This window comes from Choristoneura fumiferana, chromosome 18 (assembly GCF_025370935.1).
Source record: "Choristoneura fumiferana chromosome 18, NRCan_CFum_1, whole genome shotgun sequence".
NCBI classification, from domain to species: domain Eukaryota; kingdom Metazoa; phylum Arthropoda; class Insecta; order Lepidoptera; family Tortricidae; genus Choristoneura; species Choristoneura fumiferana.
In genome coordinates, this window is record NC_133489.1 from 5,252,967 (window position 1) to 5,279,100 (window position 26,134).

General features: G+C 36.7%; 2 protein-coding genes across 3 annotated transcripts in view; one reads left to right on the plus strand and one right to left on the minus strand.

The window, feature by feature from the left end:
* LOC141438053 (protein scarlet-like) overlaps positions 1 to 2,797 on the plus strand; it is a 30,927-nt gene extending 28,130 nt beyond the window's left edge. For both annotated transcript variants that reach the window (XM_074101705.1, XM_074101706.1), the window contains exon 12: positions 1 to 2,797. In XM_074101705.1, coding sequence (XP_073957806.1) covers positions 1 to 389 — 389 coding nt within the window. In that variant the 3' untranslated portion in view covers positions 390 to 2,797.
* On the minus strand, positions 1,953 to 26,123 carry LOC141438365 (protein brown-like). Its single transcript, XM_074102223.1, has 12 exons — positions 25,924 to 26,123; positions 25,362 to 25,491; positions 25,126 to 25,174; positions 22,719 to 22,896; positions 20,385 to 20,534; positions 19,014 to 19,252; positions 17,514 to 17,681; positions 16,752 to 16,883; positions 14,070 to 14,226; positions 11,631 to 11,766; positions 10,787 to 10,993; positions 1,953 to 2,969 (listed from the first exon to the last, which is right to left on the minus strand). The coding sequence occupies exons 1-12, from the start codon at positions 25,936 to 25,938 to the stop codon at positions 2,788 to 2,790; spliced, it is 1,743 nt and encodes a 580-aa protein (XP_073958324.1). The 5' UTR covers positions 25,939 to 26,123; the 3' UTR covers positions 1,953 to 2,787.
* Between the last annotated feature and the right edge of the window lie 11 nt (positions 26,124 to 26,134).

The following is a 26,134-nucleotide window of genomic DNA, read 5'->3' on the forward strand; positions in this document are numbered from 1 at the left end:
GTTCCTTCCTATCAGCAGTGTTCGACACGATGGAAACGGCGGCATTATTCGCAGTTCCCTTCGACTTAATAGGAACAATGTTCTCCGGGCTCTACCTCAACTTGGCAAGTGCCTCTCCCTACTTCTCCTGGCTTCGTTTCGTCTCCGGCTTCTACTACGGCGTTGAATCCATCTCCATTCTGCAATGGGACTCTATTGAGTCCATCAAATGCGTGGACATCCCTGGAATGCCTTGCATCAAAACCGGCCCTGAAGTCTTGAAGAGATTCGGCTTCGACGAAGTCCACTTTTGGAGGAATTGTGTGTGTCTATGTGTGATGTATTGCACAGCGCATTTTATAGCTTTCTTGATGGTGATTAAGAGGAGCAGAGGCACGCCGGTATACTAACTTCAAGTTTGGGAGGATACTTATGCGCTTGTTTTGTCAAATAAATTAAGCGTTTCTGAAATGTTTAGTGTTGTTATTCTTCGTTAATAGCGGCCCTATGCGCCAATTTCAGTAAACGTATAAAAATAAAGAAAACAATAGGAAAAAGCTAAACAGTTATAATTTTCCCTCCCTGTTGAGTTTTTGGTCATCAGGCAATGATGTTCCGTGAATTGGTCAGGAAATCATTGACCGATGCCCAGGGTGCACTTCCCACGGATGGTTCACGAGGTAACCAAAGCAAGAGCTAAGGTTGCCCAAGAGGGCACACGAGGAGTTTACCCGACACATATCCCAAATTTTAGTAATCTTGTGGACTCACTTAGTTGGCAATTAAAATAATAATAACAATAATTTATTTCCTTTAAAAATGACAAACGTTGTAAAGAAGGATGTCTGGCGGACCCCAAACTAGGCTGAGCCTGTATCTTGAGGTCCTGTTACGTCAGATAAGCTTTGAAAATATACGCAGGCTGTTCTGCTTTCAAAGCATGCAAGTTTAATCCTACTTAATATTATAAATGCGAAAGTTTATGAAGATGTTTGGATGTTTAAATATGTTTGAAAAAAAGAAGACATGTATTCACACTCGCAAAGACACACGAATACAAAAAAATGATGATTAGATGTTTGTTACTCAATCACGTCTAAACCGCTGAACTGATTTAAATGAAATAGTAAACGGATAGTTTGAGTCCCCGGGAAGGACATAGGATAGTTTTTATCTCGGAAAATTGCATAGTTCCCGCGGGATAGCGATAAACGAATACTCTGCGAACGGAGTCGCGGGCAAAAGCTATTAAATAATAATGCAATGGGCTAGTGTCCTAAAAAATCTATACATCAGAAAATATTAAACACGCATCTTTTCTTTTGTCAATTAAAGAAAAAAACATGCGAGACTTTTTAGCACGGCGTGACGTTATGGGCCCGCACTCTTAAACTTGGACTCGCTACATCTTTGTGATTTCATCAGATTTATACAGGTGTTAATTAAATAACTGAAAACCTCAAACACCCCAAAAATATTTTTTCATTTCAAGTTACTTGATTGCATTTATTTTTGAATGCCTTCATTATTGTAAAAGATATTCGTGTGTTTTGCTAAGTCAGTAATTCTAGTTCATTTCTAACTCTACACTCATGATTTGTATTTGTCAGTTGCACTTTGACGTTTTTAGAAGAAAATCACAGTGATAGCAAAACGGCCATAATTAAATTATCGAAATAGTATACATGCAACCTCGTTAGAATATTTTAATTGGCGACTGTTGCAGTCGTACGTAACTTTTAGACTGGGCACGATAAAAAAGGGATTTAAAAATACAAACACAACCTAATTAAAAATACAGTGTAATCGATTCTACTCTCGATTCTGAGCAAACTACTTTCTGGTTTTCAGTTATTTAATTAACATTTCCGCATCCACCGCGATCCCGCGAGACCGGTCTGAGTGGAGAGCCTTGGGGGAGGCCTATGTCCAGCAGTGGACGTCTTTCGGCTGACATGATGATGATGATGATGAATTAACATTTTGTATATGACGGACTAAATATAATAATACTAGCCGTTGCCCGTGACTCCGTCCGCGTTGTATTCGTTTATCGCTGTCCCGCGAGAACCACGCAATTTTCCGGGAAAACTATCCTATGTCCTTTCCGGGGACAAACTATCTGTATACCAAATTTCATCCAAATCGGTTCAGCGGTTTAGACGTGATTGAGTAACAAACATCCAAACATCTTCACAAATGTTCTTATTTATAATATTACTTGCCTGTTGCACGCGACTGTCCACGTAGTATTTGTTTATCGCTAACCCGCGGGAACTATGAAATTTTCCGGGATAATAACTCCTATCCTATGTCCTTCCCCGGGACTCAAACTATCTGTATCCTTCGGTTCTAAATCGGTTCAGCGGTTTAGACGTGATTGAATAACAAACATCGAAAAATCTTCACAAACTTTCACATTTTTAATATTAGTAGGATAGGATAGTAGGATTTTTACCCAGGAATCTAACCAATTGTGTGAAAGTGGAGTGTTGAAATTTTGTACAATATGATTGTGTAAAGCTTATTTCTAATTTTTATTTACTATCATGGCTCTCTATCATATCCCCTCTAATGTGTAATTGAAATCTTATATACTAAATCTGAATGTAAATGTGAATTTTTATTACTGTAACTAGCGCAATTGAGCCCTTAGAAAGTAATAAAAAATACTCTTTTTCTACTTCCTCAATTGTATCTATAGTTCTAAGTAAACGTATTATTGTAAAGGTACAATTGAAGTGTATCCAAATCAATGTTGTAAGGTTATTAAAAGACTTTTTAACTGTAATGTTTTAATTAAATAGTTCAATATGCATATCCTCTTTTTTCTTCCCGCCTTAACCCGTAGTAGCCTAAAAGACTCCATAAGATTGTGACACACAGTAGTCCCAAACCATCGTATAGAATGAAATCTTCAGAGTAGCCGGACTCTCTCAGAACTGAGAGACCATCACCAACACACGACGAATTCGATTTCGGAGCACAATCTAGAAATAAAAAAATGTTTACATGTATATATGAGAAAAATATAGTATCATGGGAATTAATAATATCTACAACTAATATCCATGCACTAAATTAAGTACTGCACAAACTTGCGAAGCAATTCAATGGTGTGTGTGAAGTTCCCAATCCGCACTGGGCCCGCGTGGGAACTATGGCCCAAGCCCTCTTGTTCTGAGAGGAGGCCTCTGCCCAGCAGTGGGACGTATATATAGGCTGGATGGATGGATGGAAATTAAGTACTCGAAAGTACCAACACCGCAAGTACAAACGGCGTGTTTTTCTTGATTTCCGTTAATTTCGACGGACGGCTCAGATCAACGATGGTAACTTTTTAACCAAATCGAAAAAGAAAACTTTTTTATATACTCAGCGGCACAAAATTTGGCCCACTCTACATACAAAACTACCTATTACTGTATACATTTAAGAACCAAATTTTCTGCCGCTCAGTACGTTTATCAATAAATTTTACAGTTACTAATTTTTAAAGGTCAAAAACAAAAAAAAACTTTTGGTAAATATAATTTGTGAACTCTACCTTCCCAGTGGACTCTACTTAGGTCTGCCATTATGATAAAAAAGTTAGCTAAGCAGAGTTGCCACACACATCTCACCGCTACTCAGAATTACTTTATGTCGTACGCTATTCATCAAACAGTATAGGCATGTACTTAAAATCGATGTTTAATTTAGTGTATAATTACCACGCCCATATCCATACTTCAATTTTCTTGACGTGTATTGAGCGTTCAAATACCGCCTTACCATTACAAAAAGTGTTATGGTTCGAAATCTAATAACCCGTTTTACACGTGTGAGATATTTTTATAAACAATAAATCTTACTTTAGATAAGTACGAGTACTTATATCAAAATACTCATGGTGTTAAAAAATCCAGTAATTTAACCCACGTTATGGCTACTGATTTCTAATACGATACAAGTGGAATACAAGTGGAGAGAAAAATTGTATGGATATAAAGTCTTCTAGTGACTCACCTTCCATACAATACTAAAGTACTTTTTTTTTTCGAATTAAATAGGTAGGCATGTCTTTCCACTTGTATCGTATTTGTAATCAATAGCCTTAATATGGGTTAAATTATAGTGTCTACAATACTTTTTGACACCACGTATATTCAAATTTTCGATAGGTAAGTAGGTACATTACAAGCTTGTCTTGGCTGCTATGCTAGTGTTGAAAAATAAAAAGAGGCTTATTCCATATTGTGATAAGTTCGTAAAGTATCTTCTTAAGTAGTGCATCTAATAATCAACGAATAGGTACTCATAAGTCTATCAAATTTCAAGTCTCCAGCTCTAGACTAGTGGTTTATGCTGTGCATATCCGTCAGTCAGCAAGTCACTGTATTCTTACATAGGATATGGTAACACTTTTTATTTTCAGCATTAAACTAAATTGAACCAGTGTGAATAGGGTTATTTGTTATATCGAAACCAAAAACAGAAGCTATGGCCATCTCTCGAATGATTAATAAAAACGTTTATTCAAATCGTTTGTACCTCTAGCTCAGGAAGAGTCAATCAATAAATTCTATTAGTATAAAAGCTAGATTAATGAAACCTTGTGTCTTTCACATGTTCCCTAACTACATCTTATCCTATTGTATTCAGGCTCTCTTGTGTTAATTATCTAGGACGAATGAGGGTTTGAAAATGAGACGAAACGATACGAGAAAAGTTCGTCTTGGCGAGGTGACTACCGGGCCTCCAGATGGCTGACTGTATAATGACCATCAATCATATTATATCAGAACGGTCAATTTGTTTAAGATATCGTATCATTGATCATACCCACCCAAACGCCTTTAAACAATAAGTAGTAAGTCAGCTCATCAAATTTTTTATAATGGTTCTACAATTTTCGTCAGCTTTTTTTAATTCAGATGGTTGGATTATCCTGACTGAACATCATAATGTAAGTGCTAGCTTGTGCCCACGGATTTTCTCCTGCTGCAGAACTCTATATCCCGTAGGATTTTCACAAAATCCGTCCATATGTCTTGTCAACAAGTCCATTTCGTAATGGCTACCCAAGTACGTAGTAGCACGTTTCGTAATGGGTAGGTAGTACCTACGTAATGTAGTAGGGTAAGCTAAATTCCAGCTTTTTAGGTTCATTGGTCTGGACTGGACTGGACATTAAAGATTCGGTCCGTCAATGAGTCAGGACTTTATTATTTATTAAGACAAAGGGTATGCTATGATCGACGGTCATCTAAGGTACTCACAAATTCTATCATGTTATCGATTTAAAAAGTGCCAAGTCATGGGGTCCACATAAGTTTTGCTAACCGTCTGTACCCTTAGTGTAAGTTTTCGGTTACAAAATACGTCTCGATCGCGTTCGCGTTACAATCTGTATTTGTATGGAAACACGAACATCGCAAACGTTCCGCTAGAGGCGGTGTTCGTGTTTGCATACAAATTGAGGTTTTAACGCGAACGCGATCGAGACGTATTATGCAACCGAAAATTTACACTAAGGGCACTGGACCGTCAGCCGCTCACCTCGTTGAAACGCAAAATGAAAACTATGCAAAAATATTTAAAAAACACGATTTAATTTCGTGAAACACAATTAATGATTACGAATCTAAATCTATTCAATTATAAGTGTTAAGGATTAAATTACACCATATTTGAACATGTCTTCTTGAAAGCATGTTCAAATATGGTGTAATTTAAAAATTATCTGTATCCAGCGTTGTTTTTTTCCAAGCCGTGGTGGCCAAGTGGTTTGGCCTCTCAAGCAGAGCATCATGGTTTCAAAACCCGCGGCTCGCACCTCTGAGTTTTTCGAAATTCATGTGCGAAACTGAATTTGAAATTTACCACGAGCTTTACTCGTACAGTGTTGTGAGAAAACCTACATACCTAAGCCTGCGAAGCAATATAATAGCGTGTGTGTGAAGTTCCCGATCCGCATTGGGCTCACGTGGGAACTACAAACCCTTTCAAACTTACAGGCCTGTGCTCAGCAGTGCATAGGACGTAATTTATATACCTACGGCCGTACGTCCGTTCATCGTCATCATCCCAGTTATCGTTTTAGGTAGGTACCTACTTGAAATAATATTCAACTAGCACCCTGGCTATTTCTAAATTAGCGTCACTAGTTTTCATCGACGCTAAGATCCATGAAATTCCGTCTAAAACAAAAAAAAGCTGTAGGCGTAATCTCCGTTGACATTCCACGAAGTAACGGATTTTGAATAGTTAATTGCGTTAAACCGGTTCTACTCGTAGAAAAAGTCTTCCATAAAATATTTCAAGCTTTTAGTACCTCAATAAAAGCACTACTTTATATATAAATGTTAAAGTGTAAACGTTGGTTTGTTAGTTTTGTTTGTAGTTTCATTAAAACTTCAGTATAAATAGTATAAATCATGATCCGAAAACTGTTTGTTGTTCTACTAGTAAAATAAAGTTCTAAATAATAAGGTAGAGTATATATTTACATAGAAGATTAAGCTTTTTTTCAGAGATAAAAGTATTAATTCGACGTTAAAAATAAAAACATATTTAAGTGTTTAAGATTAAGTTTTTTGTCGTAGGTGTAGTCGTAGGTTTATGTGAACCAGTAAGCTTTTTTATTTCGAATTTCATTTAGCACAGTCCATAATCGGCAATCCATAAGAGTCTATTTCTGTTCTGCAAACTTTAAATAAATAAGTTATGCTATTTAGCATTCAGCCATATAGCGTAATTGATAGACAAGTTTCCAAACATACAAACTTTGCCATTTGTAAATGAAATAAGTAAGATTTCACAATAAATAAATAAAAATAAATAAGTGTGATACAGAACTTTTTCTCAAAGCATTTTTGCAAAAAGACCTTTATCCAGAATTCAATAACGCGAAAAAAGGGCGGAAAGCAATTGAAAAATTCCTACGCTTGTGCTTGTACAGGGAAATTTACTGTTATTCATTTTATTCACATTTGAGTGAACTTAAGCCATCGAGAGTTATTTCTGTTTACATCAGAAAGTGACCTTTATAGAATTATTTCAGCGAATTTCGTATTAATACTACGTTTCATTCGTTATCTAATTTCATTAAGGGAGCAAATCTTCATTAATTTGTTTTGGGGATGTCGGAAACCCACGATTTCGACGAATACTATCGGCTTTCGGGGGCGCACAATCTATACTACCTACCCAAAACGAAATAGGGGCCACGGAGTTTCATTGGTAAAACGAAAATACTACTAAATATTATTCTTTATATCATTCCTTTTCTAAAATATGGAAAACTATTTTAAAACTTATTGGACTATGCATAATAAAATTAATTAATCCTTAATACTTAAAATTGAATAGATTTATATTCGTAATCATTAATTGTGTTTCACGAAAGTAGTGTTTTTTTTTATATTTTTGCATAGTTTTCATTTTGAGGTTATTTCTACGCCCTAAAAATCCTTCATTCACAAACACCGCGTTGCCTGCTTAGGGGTTACCAAAGTAAATTGGGAAAAAAAAAACTTAAGTCCCTAAAAATTAATCCCGATCGAGCTTTAGTCCCGATATGCAGAGACATTTTAAGAGCATGAGAAGTGAAAATCAAAATTTATAGTATTAAAAATATATCGATACCTATTAAATTACGTGAAAACGAAATAATTTTTCCTGCTCTTTTAATAAAGTATGCAACCTCGTTGCACGAAAGCCGCTTCACTTGTTTTTTTTATAAATGAATTCCGTATACTGCCTACTTCATACAGTTGGAATAAATAAATAAAAATAAAATAAAATAAATAATCATACTTAATGTTTTTGTAACATTTTAACGATATAAGTAAATCTTATTTTGAATTAACAATGTCAAGATATTAAAATTAAAACCAATACAATATAATACAATAATAATTAGTCAAATAAACCGCCCCGCGTCATACCTGGTGCAAGGGTGCCCAATACACTCGCCGCGTTGCCGCGGTGAACCGCGATAGACCTTTGCACCAGAAACGATCCAGAGCGGGGGTCAAGACCTCTCTCACGAAGACGGCGCCCCACTTAATTAAAAAAAAGTTTTGCCTCGGAACCCCAACAACCGGTCGGCTCCACCGCCACGCGCCAGTGGGACGAACAAATAGTTTGCGATTGGCAATTGGTTTTATAACATTTAAGTATAATAAATTATACGTTTATTGTTCAACCTTTTTAATGACACAAAGATGAGGCTTTTTGCAGTATAAGAAAATATGACATATTTTATTTACAAATAATTTTAAGCTCGAATTACAATGCATGTTATGAGTATGAGATTTGTATTATACCTACTGGACACTTTTTCTTTCCAAATTCAAAACCTCTCTACTTACCGGAGACTTTTGATCAATGCATTCTTAACTTTCTGGTGACTTTTTAAAGATGTAATCGCGACTGTACGTATAATTTTTGAGCAAAGGCTTTAAGTGTGATTATTATGTTTGTTTCTTAATAATCGAATTATATTTTAAAAAGATGTGTTCCTTTTGAAAATAGGTAAGATGTTTTATGTGCTTTTATGTTCTTGCTGCTGAGGCGAAAAGTTGAATGTGTCACTCGAGACCAAAGTTTTTTTGCATCTCGTGTGTTTGAATCCCTCGCTGCTCTGAGGATTCTAATCTAGAATCACTCGCTACACTCATGATTCAATTATAGAATCCTTCGCTTACTCGGGATTCAAACCACTCGCAGCAAAAAATTACTTTGCTCTCTTATTGCACAAATAACAATTGTTTCCACAGTTGCTGTTTTTATTTCCTTGCAATCGAAGTGAAAAACAAAAAGTATAATTTGTACATAATATAAAACACATTTTACCCTCGGCTTAACTGTCAGCTCTCTCTTGCGGCTCAGTTGGATGTAAACAACTCGAGTAAAATGGCGCGTTTTCCAATTCACTATCATTTTTAACCCCCGACGCAAAAAGAGGGGTGTTATAAGTTTGACCGCTATGTGTGTCTTTCTGTGGCAACGTAGCTCTTATACGGATGGACCGATTTGAATACGGTTTTTCCTATCTTTTAAATCGTTTTTTAAATCTATTTTTCTAGCGATGGTTCTTAGACATGTTTTATCAAAATCGGTTCAGCTGTTTTTGAGATATTGAACTTTGAAGTGACAAAGTCGGGAGTTTTACAACTTTTTGTTGGATTTGTACGGAACTCTTAGTGCGCGCGTTCGACTCGCACGCACATGGCCGATGTTTTACGATCCATAAAAAAAGAGACTGCCTATTATTTAAGTTCATTGCGATGAGTTCAAACTTTATATTTTATCGCCCACTCTACGCTATAATGGCGAGACCTGACATACGATTCGTTAAAATACGACAGATCTCAACAAGCCATGGCTTTAAATGGTAATGGTATATATACAGTGGACTAAAGCGCCATGAAATTTTTTTTATCAAGAAAATATACTTCAACGTTGCGTGTACCGTGACCTTCGTTAATACCAAGAAAACTTAGTTATATAAAAAGTTGGAAAAGCCCCGACATTGACAAAGTTCAATATCTCCAAAACGGCTGAACCGATTTTGATAAAACATGTCTTAGAACCATCGCTAGAAATCCTGCTTTTAAATAAAAAAAAAACATATTCAAATCGGTTTACCCGTTTATGAACCACGGTGCCACAGACAGACACACAGACACACATAGCGGTCAAACTTATAACACCCCTCTTTTTGCGTCGGGGGTTAAAAATAGGTTTTTGTTAAAAATATATTTTTTAATACAGACTTTTTCACCCGACTTCCATAAAGAGAGTAAATGTCTTTCGAGCGTACGTATCTATTTCTTAGGTCCTCTTTGTAGCCTAAACAGCTCAACGATTTTCGAAATATGAGGCATCACTAGATTCGTCAAAACGGTCGGACTGATATACTTAGGGCTTATAATATTTCAAAACGGCGTCCGTGAAAAAATGGTCCCCAAGAAGTCCCCCTCCCTCTCATTTCTGCGGTCGCTGCCTTTGGCTGTGCTTCAACAGAGATGTGCGAGGGTGCGTTGCGAGCAATGTGTTTTTCATAAACCAATAGAAACGCTTCATTTACCTATCCTCGCACAGCACCGCTCTGGTGGAAACAGCAGAGTGGAGCGAGGCGAGGTCAATGACGCGTTTCTATTGGTTCATGAATAAAATAAAACATTAAATAAAAAAAAAAAACCCGACTGCCAAAACTAAAAGGAAGAAAATAAGCCTAGTGGTCTAGAACTCTGTTAAGTAGCTAATTTAAAGTTCAACAGTCGGGACCCATTTAAATCGTGACGCTCAAACACTCTTATTACTTAATATTATATAGCCCATGTCACTCCGACAGTTATGACGAATCCAATGATACCTCATATGTTAAAATCCGTCTAGCCGTTTAGGCTGCAGCGAGGACCAAAGAAATGGACATACCCACATACATACATTTTCTTTTTTTTTTTATTCGACTGGATGGCAAACGAGCAAGTGGGTCTCCAGATGGTAAGAGATCACCACCGATACAGATGCTGCCAACCAGGGCTGAGATGGGTACCTAGTGCTAGTAATCACCGGCTGTCTAGCACTGCTGCTTCACGGCTAGCAGCAAGAGGCAATCCGGGCACATAGAAATGCAGATACACTACACATACATACACCTGTACATACATACATACATACATACATACATACATACGCTCGAAAAATATAACCTTCCTTCGGGCAGTCGGGTTAAAACACATTCCTCTCGACGCATCCTCGCACACCTCTGGTTGAAACGCAACTAAACTGCCAAATAGCTTTCTCCTCTTACCGATATGCTCGATCTGTCGCCAATAAATATTACTGACGGCATCCATTGTGTAGTAGAAGTGGGAGATGTATTTGACTGGCATCAGCCAGATTGGCAGCGTCGTGATCCTCAGGAAGGCTCCTGACATTAAGGACAGGGGCAGATCAGCGGACGGCATCACGTCCCCCATGATGCCAGTTGAGGTGAACAGGGCTCCCATGCCGAGACCTTGGGGACAGAAATAAATATTTAATGAAATAAATCCGGATAACTCACGTCTTACGTCGTTGGAAGAGATCGCTCTGAAGCGAAAAGGCCTATGGGTTACCTTTAAAATCTTGATATCTCTGTGTTTTCTGTGTATACTGCTCACCATGTGTTGGTGTTTAATAAAGAATTATTATATTGTCTTAAATCGAGTTTAGCTCGACATGTTTATGGCTAATTCGTAGCCCATCCACTTCGAAAATAATAATTATCATTTAATATGGGTGAGTAGCACGGTAGTTTCATGTTCAAAGAAATAAATATCCTTAAAACATGTTTGGATTAACCAGAATAACAATAAGAATCATTTATTCGCTATTCGCAAAAACAGTTTTATAGTACAAGAAGAACCAGTACTCGTTCTGAGAGGACGCCTGTATCCAACAATAATAATAAATAAATAATAAAAATAAATTCATCTACTTCAGGCAACTTGGCCCATACAATAAATACCTTACAGACTAACATACATATTTATAATACATATATTTATATTTATTTAACAATGGGAGGTATATAGAGGGGAGGATAACAATGGGAGGCAAAGATTAGGATGATGATGATGAATATAAGTCTGATACTATAGGGATATAATTACCATAGGCAGCAGCCGCAGTAGCGCCACACATGAGAGAAAGAGTTATTGTCAAGGTTGTCATCGCTCGGTTGGGCAAGTCCACCGCGAAACCCGCGATCATCATGTAGATTACTGGCCAGATGATGCAGCGCGGTATCTAAATTCATAGTAAAGGGAATGATGAATAGCTAAAGCGCCTTTCGTGAATCAATAAAGTAAAGAGTTGGACGTTGATAACTTCTGCTAAGTACCGAAGTACATACGGTACAAGCATTAAATGTCGCTCGAGACCTTCTCGATGCTCGTCGGTTTTCTTCATTTTCCAGAAAATTCTAATGAGAAAGAAAAAGAAAACCGATGTTTTGTTTCGAGCTCCAAACGATAATGTTCAAACAAGCTCAAGTGTACTTAAGCTCTATGAAAATCCAAACAAAATTTAATCTGTTGGTAATATGACCCAAATAAAACTCATTTAAACCAAACCGCAGGTTGTTTTTGTAACAGAATCACTGGAAATGCCTCGTTTCCAAGTTATTTTTGTAAACAAAGTGGCCATAAGATTCAAATACATTGGCAATAAAAATCATCAGAATATTCAAGAAAATAATGGTCTCACAGGAGAAGCTTAGAGAAGTCGCTGCTAGTAAAATCTTAATAGATAAAGATCAGCGTTGCCAGATTTATTTTTTGGGAAGTCGGGATTTCGAAACTTTTTGAGTGAAAAAAGCGGGATTCTTTCGTCGAAAGCGGGACATTAGTAATCGTGCGTTTTGCGAAATATTTAGAAACAAATGTGAATGAGAAAAGAGTGAGTGCCACCCGGCCGCGCTTCAGCACGCTGTATGCACAGTCAAGCGAGTTATCCTGGGGCGAGTTATTAAAGCGGGACTGACCCTGTCCCGCGCGGGACATTTCATTTTCATTTAAAAATCGGGACGTCTGGCAACGCTGATAAAGATCCACTCTACCTACTTCATTTTGAGCATTTTCTCCTTCCAATATGTCTGGTAACGAGCAGACGAGAAAAAAAGGAGGTCACAGTCTTTTATCTTATCGTATTTATTTCATTGCCTGCGAGGTTTTCATTATGTGCTTACTCCTATCATTCATAACCAAATACGAACGAATTTAATTATCATTCAGGTTTTATTATTCCCATTCAATGTAACGATCTCAAAAAATACACATGAGTTCCTAAAGTGAATAGGAGCATTTGTATGTGTATACTATATTAATGTTCAAAGATCAAAGGTTGGCGACATTCTTTATGCCAGAACAATGTCGTCATTGAAAGGGGATAAGCGATGCCTCGTTTTGTAAGTAATTATACAAATTGTGAACGAGACGAATGATGCCGCCTTTAAAAGTTATTTCTTTTTGACTTTGATGTATTTCAACGTTTGTGTCTCGAAGGAAAAAAGTGAGATAGGTAGTTTAAAACAAAACTATCCTTCTATACATACGTGGCAGTTTCACCTAGTAGGTAGGCCGATATCTTTTTAATGGTCATAGGAATTGCAACTGAGAAATAAATAGGGAAATAACTGTTATGCTAAATAATTACTTATTATTTATTGAAGTATGAGCATTTTGGTATTTTTTGACCGTCCCCTCCCCCTTATCAGCAAAATTCTAATTCTTATTATTTATGAGAACCAGATTTCACGTTTAGAAAAAAAAGGAATTTCTACACCACGAACTTCCGTATTTTATAATTTTAGTTTTTACTTGCATAAACCTGCGTAGCACATACAATGGTGTGTGTGAAGTTCCCAATCCACACCGGGCCTGCGTGGGAACTACGGCTAATTTTGGGAGGAGGCCTGTGCCCAGCAGTGGGGACGTGTATGGGCTGGGCAGGTGGGATAATTCAATGGATGTTTACAAAAACAACATAACTAACATTTTTTGCGGATTTTGGTATGATAGTGTTCGTCTAAGAAGGAGGTACAAGTAGTGCAAATGATATTGTCCAAAATTTATGATTTTGATCATTCAATGAATGATTTTCTCCAAAATACCTTCAAATATACCCATTTTACAAAAACTACATAACTACATTATTGTTGTAGGTAGCGATGACAATAGTAGCGGATGTGAGGATTAAAAAGTCCACATAATAAAGTAAAATAAGCCTGTATTTCTTAGAATAAGAAGACAATTCCTACACAACTTTGTAGTATTTTCGTAAAAAAAACAAAACTAACAAAATTTTATGAAAACTGCATAAGTGACGAACCTATTATACTATTTTTTTCTTTTTCAAAAATACTGGTTTTCGAATTGTGTACCTCATGGTATATTTCTGAACCACTTACTAAAATCACCTTTAAAGTAAGTAAAAAGACATTTGGTTTTATTCGTTTCCTGGAAAATTATATCTAGTGTAGTTATGTTATTTTTGTAAACAAAACATCCCTCCAATTTTATTAGGTTTAGTAGGATAGATTCAACACTTACAAAGCACAATAATCTCGACGTGAAGAACGCAGAACCTGTATAGATCCCAACCTCCCGCTTAAACAGCGTGAGGTCACTCTCGAACGCGTACAAAGCGTTATAAGAGAGGCTGTAGCACACCTCGCTGCTGAGCAGCCAGAGGAATCCTCGCAAGTTTTATGCCCGCTGCGTTGTGCCAAGTACCGATGTAGCATGATAATAAAAGCTGAAGCTACTGGAAAAAAGAAGCGACACGGTTTTTTTTGAAGACTAGAATGACTATAAATTTACAGCACTCGAAAAGTAAATTTTGTGTGGTCCACGACAAAAATAACTTTTATGCTCTAGTGCATAAGGTAAAATCTTCGTCTAAGACCAAGGCAATCAAGTGTAAACAGCCACAAACAAAGAAGTTTCTACATTTTTTATTTTTTAATAGTTTTTAATTTATGTAAAACTAAAAATTAATCAAATCAATGAAAATAGATCAATAAAACTAAAAATTTATAATTATAATAATAATGCGTGTACAATAAAAGGTACATAGTAAGTGAACAATTGCTTCCACTATTGCTATTTCTATGTCATCGCCATTGAAGTGAAAAGCATAGTGTAAAAATCGAACATTAAACCCATTTTCCCCTCGACTTGTCTATCCACCCTCGCCGTACCAACTGGCTATATGAACTACTGGGTATATGGCGTGATGCCTATACGTCTCGGGTAAAATGTCTCGTTTTATGCTCTCGTTGTACAATCTACTATTTTATTTTAATAGGACTATTTTATTTATACTTTTTTTATATAGGCCGGGATGATGATGATGATAGCCTGATAGGACTATTTTAACTTTTATTTTAGGAGGTACTGCAGAACGATTTTCCATCGTCTTTTATCGGTAAAGTTCGTAAGTATCTATCGGCCTCAGTTAGTTTCTATACCCATCGTACAGCCGCACATTTTTCAATTTGAAATTTGACACTAAATAATAAACTTCAATACAATAATTGATTGACACTTCGGGTACCATCGTATTCCGATTGGAATCCAGGACCGGATTAACCATTAGGGAGAATAGGCAACAGTCTAGGGGCCCCGCGCACACTATAAAAAAATGGATTATAAAGTAGGGTATGTAAGTTGTAGGTGTTTAGGTTTTAATTGCTTTTGTTTCTTTTTAATTTTATTATTTTGTAATTTTATATTTTTAATCATTTAATTTATAATTTAATTCAATGCGGTTTGTATTCAATTTAATTTGTAATTTATTTGTGACATTAATTAAGTGTGTATTTTTTGTTTTCAATTAAATAAAATGTTTTTTTTTTTATATTGTAAAATATAATATGCATGCTTTCAACGCATGCTGTCAGTTAATTTGATTGAACTTGAAAAAAGCTGATGATCTCCATACGGCTGAAAATAGCATTGCCTAGGAGGCCCGACATGTTTAATCCGGCCTTGTTGAGATCCAATTTTTCCCGATAGAAACCTTTATGAACTACAACTCTATTCTAAAGCAAAAAGTTTGACTTAAAACTGTCATCTCATCAGTACTTTTTAAAAAAGTCTAACTTAAACTCGTAAAATTTTCTGTGAACTATGAATATTATTTGAAGGATCGATTTTATTGACGTGTTGATTTGAGATACGAGATTTTTGCAAAGTAGTGACGATTTATTGTACATTTGAACAATCTGAATCATGTTGAGTACGGTTGCCGAGCAGGAAGAATTTCGCGCAACGCGCGCGTGCTACTTGTCTCTGTCACTCGCGCGTGAATATTAGCCGCGTATCCATTAGAGCAGCCTCAGGCCGAGCACCGCGAGCCGAGCCATATTTTGTCGGTTTTTTGGCCGTGCTCAAAGGAGCCTCAGTCTGAGCCGTGCCTTTGGCAGCGTCTCCACTTGCGCGGCCTCGGAGCGAGGCAGCCGCTCGGCCCGAGGCTGCCTCTAGTGGATACGCGGCTTTTGACATAGCGCTGCACAAATTCATGTGTGCGAGCGAGACGGTAAATAATTACGCGCGAGCGACAGAGAAGCATATTGCAAGGTCATTGTACGAAATTCTTCCTGCTCGGTGACCATACTCTACCAAGTTGAAACCTTTGTTCTACTAATGGCATGTTGACGTCGCATACTTTTGCCAAGGAAATCATAGCAAAATTGGCTATTAAAAGATTCCACCCTGGTTCATGAATCTGTTTGTTCGACTGGACGAAATGGTGATTTGATATTGGGCTGTTGGAGATTCTTCCAATTTCATATGGTCTTGGATGTTTAATATGTATTTAAGTATGTATTTATCTATATAAGTATGTTTATCCGTTGCCTAGTGTCCATAGTACAAGCTTTGCTTAGTTTGGGACTAGGTCAATTGGTGTCAAGTGTCCCATGATATTTTTATTTTTATTTTATATCAACTGGCAGTTCATTCTGTCTGCAATATCCTCAGGAGGCCGCTGGTGCCATTCTGTTGTGCTACAAGGATGCTGCTCTCTTATGGATAATGATGTTAAAGTCATCCACGCGAGCATCCGAGAACATCGGTGATGCACTACAATATCTAGGCAGTTCCACAGTATCCTGAAAGCTTATTACTTATACTGTACGCGCAGAAAATTGTACGATCGTTGCAAAGCCGACCCACAGGCTACAAGTATAAAAAGATTGATAAATTGCTCTAAGAAGTGGTTAAAGCCACTTGAAATAAGAAATAAATTTACTTACGATATTAAGCAGCAACTGCAGCAGGTCGTTGCTATATCCCCTCTTCAGTGACCAATATGATCGCTTAATCAACCAGTATACTTGGATAAACCAATTTCTTCGTGATCTGAAATGCATTATCCACTTAAAATAAACCAAATCATTCGAATTATATATTATCTTTTCATTTATTATTAAGTGACTGTGAAGTGTGAGTTAGTGAGTGGTGGTGGTGGTATAAATTTTCCTTGTGAATGTTTTTCAAATACGCAACACACGTCCTAAAATTGGCGTTGTTTTGGAATTTCAAACATCAACAGAATAACTTAACTTTGACATTGACCAACGGCGAAACCTGGTGCAAGACAGGATATATGATTTAAACGTGGAATTTTTATTTTCACCTGCTAGGTACTTACAACATCTTCTAAAATAACCTAATCAACAAAAGTTGTAAAACCCCCCACTTTGTCACTTCAAAGTTCAATGTCTCAAAAAGGGCTTAACCGATTTTGATGTAACATGTCTACGAACCATCGCTAGAAACCCTGCTAACAAATAAAAAAACTTTTTTATTGTACCATTTTGTCGGCATAGCTTACATATATATTCGTGCAAAACTACAGTTTTCTAGCATTGATAGTCCCTGAGCAAAGCCAAGGACGGACAGGCAGACAGACAGACATGGCGAGATTATAAGGGTTCCGTTTTTGGCATTTTGGCTACGGAACCCTAAAAACTATGCTAATCTACTCACACAGTAACCTTCGGCGGCTGGACGGAGCGCGGCTCTCCACAACCCAAAAACCGGTTATCGTATTTCTCCAAAATTCTTTGTACATAATTTGGCGTATTAGCATTCGAGGAAACGGCTTTGATATAGAATTCAGCTGGATTATAGTTGTTTGGGCAATATTGATCTATGCTGCAGATTAAAATTATATTAAGCCACATTTACATAATACAAACATGAATGGTTCTGATTAGTAATTAAGGTATTCGATTTCAACAAATAGGATGCTCATTTAAGTGCAAATATAATAGATTATGATGATTATAGCCAACGAGGTACCTATTGATAAAACAGGACTTAAATTATCGCATAAAAACTCGTTTAATGTGAAAGTCAAAGTCAAAGTCAAAAGTGTTTTATTTGTGAAACATAGGTGATGGCTGAATAAATACAGAGATGTTAAATTTTTTCGAAAAAAAAGTACTTTAATAAGTATTTAAAGATTTATATGGAAATGCTACATAGGTAGCTAGTAGTAGCAACTATAGCTTATAGTGACTCTACCTATATGTAGCACTTCCATTAAATAGGCATAGAGAAAACGTGTTATTAACTATTTATTATAATTTGGTTTCAGTAATTCTCAATGTTTCAAAGTTGGTTAAGGCTGTGTTTCCACCAGAGATGTGCGAGGATGTATTGCGAGTTATGTGGTTATGTGTTTGTAATGGAATCAACCAGTAAAATCACTTCATTCACCTATCCTCGATCCGCCGAGCTGCTTCTACTAGAGATGTGGTTGGTTCATGATAAATACATTCCCCGCATTCAACGCATCCTAGCACATCTTTTTTTTATAAAAAATAGGCTTACGTTTGGCCTCGATCTCGCTTGATGGAAGGCGAAGATAAGGCCTAAGATGGTACACGTTTGCCTAGAAGGTGTCTGAGGTTCACTTTGACCTTAAAAAATCTCTGGTGGAAATGCAGCCTAACACTAAAGTCGCTAAAACGATTTCAATGAATCATATCATAACTAAAGAACACCCAAATGTTTTCAAATAAAACTCAAATTTAAATCGATCGAACAGCGACAATTACAAAACAAGTAAAGAAAGAAAGAAAGAAAGAAAATACATTTATTCACAACACAAGACAACAATATTATTAGTAAAACAACCATTCCCCCATTCTTTGCAAAACCAATCCCTACTAGTCCCAACTAATTATAAATGCGAAAGTAACTCTGTCTGTCTGTTATGCTTTCACGATGAAACCAATTAACCGATTTTGATGAAATTTAGTATATATACGAGTACATAGGTAGTTTGAACCCAAAGGATCAACATAGGATACCTTTTATTTCAAGAGAGGGCGCCACCGCGCGGTAACCTAGATCCGCGCAGACGAAGTCGCGGGCATAAGCTAGTTTAATATAACGTCCAATGGAACCAGCCGTCAAATAAAAAGGAATTTTATAATCATTTTTCATGGAAGGGTCATTAATAGTAAACCATTCTCTCACTCCTCAAACAGCTCCCTACACTCCTCCTGAGTCCCATGGAACAGCATCTTCCCTTCCGCCATCAAGATTATATTGTTGAACTCTTTGAACAGGTCCGAAGACGGCTGGTGGACCGAACAGATGACAATCTTCCCTGATGCTGCGAGTTGCTTCAGAATGCCCACGACTAGGGCTGCGCTATAGCTGTCCAGACCAGTGGTTGGCTCGTCGCATATTATTATTTGAGGGTTCGATAGGAGCTGTAAACAAGGAAGAAGGTGAGATGAGAAAGCCCTATTATTGGGTCATTTCATCATTCGATCGTCTCATATTTGTGGACACTTTTCTGTCAAAATGGTCGAAGGTTCTGATACAGTTTTTACCCGACTGCCCGAAGGAGGTTTATGATTTACGAGCGTATGTTTGTATAGCGCTGCAGCCTAAATGGCTGGACGGATTGTAAAATATGAGGTATCATTGGATTCGTCAAAACTGTCGAAATGACATAGGGTATATAATATTTCAATATGGCGTCTGCGAAAAGAATATGGCGAAGGAATAAAAAAAATCTGTATTGGAACAATATGGGAATCAAATGTTAGCTAATAATTAGCCCATTCTAAATATATATATGTTATAATACTTTTAATCTACTATTTTTACAGAAATATCAAAAAAGTATAAAATAAAAAACATTAAATTTAAAAAATCAAAAACCCCAATTGCCTTAAAAAGTAAAAAGAAGAAAATAGGGTTAGTGGTTTAGAACTCTGTCAAGAAGCTCATTTAAGGTTCAACAGTAGGGACCTATTCAGATGTAACCAGCTCTAAAAATCTTGGGAATGGGTCCCGACTGTTGAACCTTAAATGAGCTTCTTGACAGAGTTCTAGACCACTAGACTTATTATCTTCCTTTTAGTTTTTAAGGCAGTCGGGGTTTTTTTGTTATGTGGTAGAAATTCAATTGTACTTAATAAATTGTGGTCTATGTTTCCCTAAAAAATAAAAATAAAAATACAGGAACTCTAAAAAATAATCGAAAAGGACATCAAAATCTACAGCCAATTAGTAAAAAATATGACCAGGAAAATAAGGCGGTTGCAACGCTCGAATAGTAATGACCCTACTGCGCTACAATTTATTTAAATCCACGCCACGCAAACCCAAGTTTTACAGCAACTACACAAGGTGTATTAAAACTGATCAAAAATATTTTAGTAGATGGTTTAGTTTGACTGAACACCATGTAAAGTTTCCTTATAGAAACGTTTCTTTTCTTATTTTCTTTCTTCCTTCCTTCCTTTTTTTCTTCCTTTCTTTCATTCTTCCTTCCTTTCTTTCTCCCTTTCTCTCTTCCTTCCTTCCTTTCTTTCTTTTTATGTTGATACTTACCGTGCCAGCAAGAGACAACAGCCTCTTCTCCCCACCAGAGAGCACAGATATGGGCGTCCGCGCATGCTTGTCCAGCTTCAGGTCTTTGATCAGAGTACTCAACAGCACTCGGTTGCTGATGTTCTTGGAACTGCCTAGCTTCATCTCTGTCTAAAACAGAATATAATGTAAGGATCACTGAAAACATCATTATGATGGATGCTTACCACATTTTTTTTAAATAGCATTCATTCCCAGCCTATACAGGGTGGAAAGTTGAGATGGGGCAGCAAGGGCAGCTACTAGATCCCTTGCTGCTACGCGAAAATGCTCTTAGGAGACCTTTACTAACCTTTTGAGTGATGACAATCGACATTCACAGATTTTTGATAAAATTATAGTCAGCGAGAAAATCGACAGATTTGACTTTATTTTAATGCCATCTCGTTCCCATTCTATCAAGGATTAAAACACTATTTGAGACCAACTAAGGATAGAGTACTAGAACAAAAAAACAAACACAGAAAACTTTTTCCATACAGTTCGTAGGGTACTAATTTGCAGTGACACTTTCGCATGTTGTTTTTTTTTAAGAATATGAATCCTTTATGTTTATAAAGATTTAACAATATGTAGACAGCTAAAAACTGAAAATTTTTACTAGAAATAGTGTCTTAACCCAGTATTGCTGCCCCATCTCAACTTTCCACCCTGTATACGTCCCTATGCTGGGCAGTGGGCACAGGCCTCATTAAAGCCTTACAGTTTCCTTTTCTAGTTTAGTTATAAATCTTAAGCCTACCACACACTATAAGCCCATTCTAGAGAGAAATGGCAATATTTAATGGCCTCGAGTCCGCTAGCTTGCCGGGCCGCGCGTTTGACAAGGACTGAACTGGTACCACGAAACTCAGTTCTTGCGGTAACAAACGGCGCCCGTCATACAGTTTACGATAATTAAGCGACTGTGGCTATCCCGAGATGAATTATCATAATACATAAAAAAAGTCTCGGCGAATAAACTGTAGGTAAATCTTGAAACGGTGACAATTTTACTTAAATATTTTGTAAATTTAATAAAAAACCTGTTACTTATGTTGATCATTAAAAATTGAGTGATTGAACTTTTTGAACTCATGGTAAAATATTTCAAGTTTAACCTCAATTTGACCCGGTTGAAAGTGAATTAATGGTTGTCCAACGCATAAGTGCGTCATTATAATTTCAATTCATCTACGAAGGGCCGATAAGCCTTTGGGAAGTTTTAAATTATCGGTGTCTTAAAATAGATAAACGTTAATCGACGTCCGATTAATATATGAAGCTGAATCAGAGATCAGTAGGGACAGTTAGCACCAAATATATCGTAGCAGCCAAAGTATTCAAATACTTCGACCAAACTATTTGATCATTTTGGCGGCTACTATATTTGATGCTGACTGTACGACTCATATTTGAGCTTGCAATGTATTAAGTGGCATGCGGTGAAATAATTACAAGGCCGCGTTTCAACCAAAAATGTGCGAGGATGTGTTGCGAAGAATGTGTTATGTGCTTGACGCGTATGTGTGTATGTAAGTATGTATGTATGTCTATTACTATGTCGTCTCGTAACTACTCAACGGCTTAACCGATTTCGATAAATGATAAGTCATTGGATTCGTCTTAATGAAGCGAGTGACACTGGTTACATAAAATTCTTAACAAATCAAAATGGCGGATTTTTGGCGCCAAATTGTAAGTTTTCAAAAAATGATTTTTATTCAAACCTATCGAGTGGGGTATTAAATGAAAGCTAATAATTAGCCCATTCTACAAATATATGAGTTATAACTGTTTTAATATACCATTTTCACAGAAAAGTGTGAAATAAACAATAAATTTAAAAAATCAAAAAACCCGTCTGCCTTAAAAAATACTAAAAAGAAGAAAACAAGTCTAGTGGGCTTGAACTTTGTTAAGTAGCTAACTTAAAGTTCAACAGTCGGGACCCATTTAAATCGTGACGCTCAAAAATTCTTACCTAATGGGTCCCGACTGTTGAACTTTAAGTTAGCTACTTAACAAAGTTCTAGCCTTGTAGACTTGTTTTCTTCTTTTTAGTATTTTTTAAGGCAGTCGGGTTTTTGATTGTTTTTCATCATTAACCAATAGAACGCTTCATTTACCTATCTTCGCGCAGCACATCCATGTTGGAAACAGCTGAGCGGAGCGAGGCGAGGTAAAAGAAGCGTTTTATTGGTTCATCAAAAACATATTCCTCTCGAAATATCCTCGCACATCTCTGGTTGAAACAGAGCCTAAGTCTCGGCTGCATTTTCTTTCATCAAAATACTCGTGAAAAATTCTCCATACCATAAACTGCAGGTGTTCCATGACAGTAAGTTCGTTCATAAACACGTCGAACTGAGGGACCATCTCAGCCACGCCCTCCAAGTCCTGCACCCGTGTCCCGTTAACCGCGACGACGCCTGTTCCGGGAAACGTGCTCTTGCCAGCTAGAGATGTTAGAAAAGTTGTTTTGCCGGCACCACTGAAAAGGTTAGGAAAATTAGGAATTGAGAAGAATACCTACCTAAATGTAATGAATAAAAACGCTAATGTTGAACGTAAACGTTTTCAAAAATAGAACACCAACAATATACGTACTTAATATGTAAGGTTAGGTCACGTTAGGTGGAGTAAGCTGGTGGAAAAAGAGATAGGTAAGTAGGTACAATAATGGATTCAGTATAGTGTGTAAATAAAAATCTATTCACAAACAGTAACTTTATTAATTTAAGCAATTATATGCATAGGTACGCAATGCATTGTTTTAATTTAAAAGGATATTTCCTTTTCCCATACTTTCCCTTCCTCCTTACCCCGCCCCGCCTAATATATACGAAATTATAGGGATATAGGGAGGGATATAGAGAGTTAAACTGAATGATTACACACAGCTACATAAAGAACTGATTGCACAAAAGGAGAATGAATTAAATGAATGAGTGAATGTCAAAATCCCGCTGTCATTACATGACATGTTCTTTTGTGCGTGAGTGACCTTAAATCTGGTGGCGAAAATCAACATTCGAGTGAAAGATCATTCGTTCGTCCACCATTACCTCTCATATTTCGTTTTCTAGATTTTTTTACCGTACAAGGGCCAAATCTACTAGACACTGGCAAAATAATTGTCCCCAAATGGACAGTCATATTTAAAAAAAAATTAAACTCTGGTAGGTAGTGACCTATACCAAAAATCTAAAGGTACTGTAGATAGTGCCACGAGAGTTGAAGTGAAAGATTACACAGACAGCTATATACAAAAAGAACTGATTGCATAAAAGGAGAATGAATTAAATTTATGTTGTAGCTGTGTGTGTAATCATTCACTTCAACTTTCGTGGCACCACCTATAACTGATAAGACGTGTTCGCTGAAAGCTTACGTTTTAGATGTTTTTAAGGATTTAGTTTTTATCTGACACTCAAAGTGCAAAGCTGACGTAAATCCCAACTGAAGATGGGGACACAGTAACAGGCACAGTTAAGTGTACCATCAGCCAAATAAGTGGTCTATCAGTTTTTAAACAAGTTCCTATCAAATGAATATGTCGCTAAAGTCGAACTCTCAAGTTGACAGACTCGTCTATTGGCATTATTGTTTTATGACATGCAAACGATTATCAACTTTAGGGTGGTAGCTAGACCACATATTTGGCTGATGGTACAGGAAGAAAAATATCCCGAATCGAATTTCCTGTTTACAATAAGTAAAAGTACCTAAACCCAACGGCCTGGCTTCGATTTGATTTATTTTGATATATGCTAGAGGTAGTTAAATAAATAAAACAACAAACACATACTTTTTAGCTGCCTAGTCTCAACCTAACGGGAGAAATTATCCTTCAAAGTATTGAAAGTGACCTCTAACTTCTGATTTTTTTAGATATCTATATAATATATATTATGGACATCAAAATTTTCATCTAGCCTTAAATTTGGCACAGAGTTTAAAAGAATGGAAGAAGGTGCTGAAACCACGACTGAAACCGTACTTACCTTAAATATGTTGTTGTGTATATGAGCACTGTATATCGTTAATAAAAAAAGCATTGAAATGTTAATGTCATTTTGTATTACATCTTTTTCACTTTGAAGTACCCACATATGTAAAGGTACAGTCGAATTATTATACTTACGAGCAAAAATTTGTTAACACGAGTCGATCGTTAACGGCGTAGAAGCGTACATTCAAGTTTTGATTTAATTTTCACTCAGTAGCAGCAGGTGGTAGGACCTTGTGCAAGGTCCGCCCGGATTGCTACCACCATCTTGCTCGCTAATCCTGCCGTGAAGCAACAGTCGGCAGCCGGTGAAATTACTGGAACTTGAGGTATCCCATCTAAGGCCTCTAGGTTGGGAACGCATCTGCAATACCCCTGGTATTGAAGATGTTTATGGGCGGCGGTGATCTCTTACCATCAGGGAGACCCTCTTGCTCGTTTGCCATCCAGTCGAATAAAAAAAAAGTAGCATAAGATCTCGACTGTTAATTTCGAGGTTGTTTGTATCATCAGCCAAATATGTGGTCTACCACCCTAAAGTTGATAATCGTTTGCATGTCATAAAACAATAATGCCAATAGACGTTTCTGTCAACTTGAAAGTTCGACTTTAGCGACATAATTCATTTGATAGGAACTTGTTTAAAAATTGATACACCACTTATTTTGCTGATAGTACCTACTAACAGTAGCGGGACAAAAATAATCTTACCTTGGTCCAAGAACTGCAATGAATTCTCCTTGATTTATACAAACTGAAACTAAAGAATTTATAAAGCATGTAGGGTAAATCGTCAATTACTGGCCACACATCAATAACTGGCCACCTTATACTAAAATTAATTATATTTAGTAGTGTCTACTATATAAGCGGAACAGTATAAAACCACATTTGACAGCAGGCTTACAAATTTTAATTTAGTCCTAAATATAAAATATGTATGTTACCATCATTTAATACCATGGTTTTCGGCTTGGTAACACGTCTCAGCCATGATTTCTCCTCGGGCGTCCAAACGCTAAGTTTCTGCACTGTAATCCTTAAATTATTGCGTGTTCGAAGTTTTGCTCTACTTTCCTACAAAATAAATTACTTATCGATAAATACGATATATTTTCAAGTAACAAATAAGGAATTACAATCGAAAAATGGTCGTGGGTTGATGCAACTTCGCAATGCGCACTTCTGATTTTTTAAACATTTATGCCAACATTTCACTGCAGCCCAAAGTATTTTGGTCACCGTGGAATCAATTATGATCCGAAAGGGAAACCACCCCTAACCCCCCAACCAGCACCAATCAGTTTTTGCTATAACTCTTAATTAATATCCATCCTAATGTAATTCTTCTGTCTATTGAAGTTTAGAAAATAACTATCCTTATCCAAATGAGCCTTAATTCTCTACGTGAAGCATTTTTCATACAGAAAATGGACGTAGAAAAACACTGTGCATTGTATTGTGCATACTATAATATACTTATATAATAAAATAATAAAAAATACCAACCTTAAAAAAACGCATTTTAACACAAATCACTGTCCACGTTTCACATCACTTCGAAATGAAACTATAATGTCTTAAAAGAAAATGTCAACCTCTGCATGTAGTTAAAAACGCATTGCTTTAAATATCAACCTAATTGAGTGAGGAGGATGCAGTGATTACAAAGTAACAGACGTAATCATACAAAAGATGTCTTTGTAGGTTTTACGTAAAC

Excerpts from the sequence above, each read along its gene's own strand:
- LOC141438365 (XM_074102223.1), bottom strand. Across the intron at positions 19,253-20,384 it reads TGTTGTCTCTTGCTGGCACG|CTCCTATCGAACCCTCAAAT; the intron begins GTAAGTATCAAC and ends CCTTGTTTACAG. Across the intron at positions 10,994-11,630 it reads TACTGCGGCTGCTGCCTATG|GTCTCGGCATGGGAGCCCTG; the intron begins GTAATTATATCC and ends TCTGTCCCCAAG.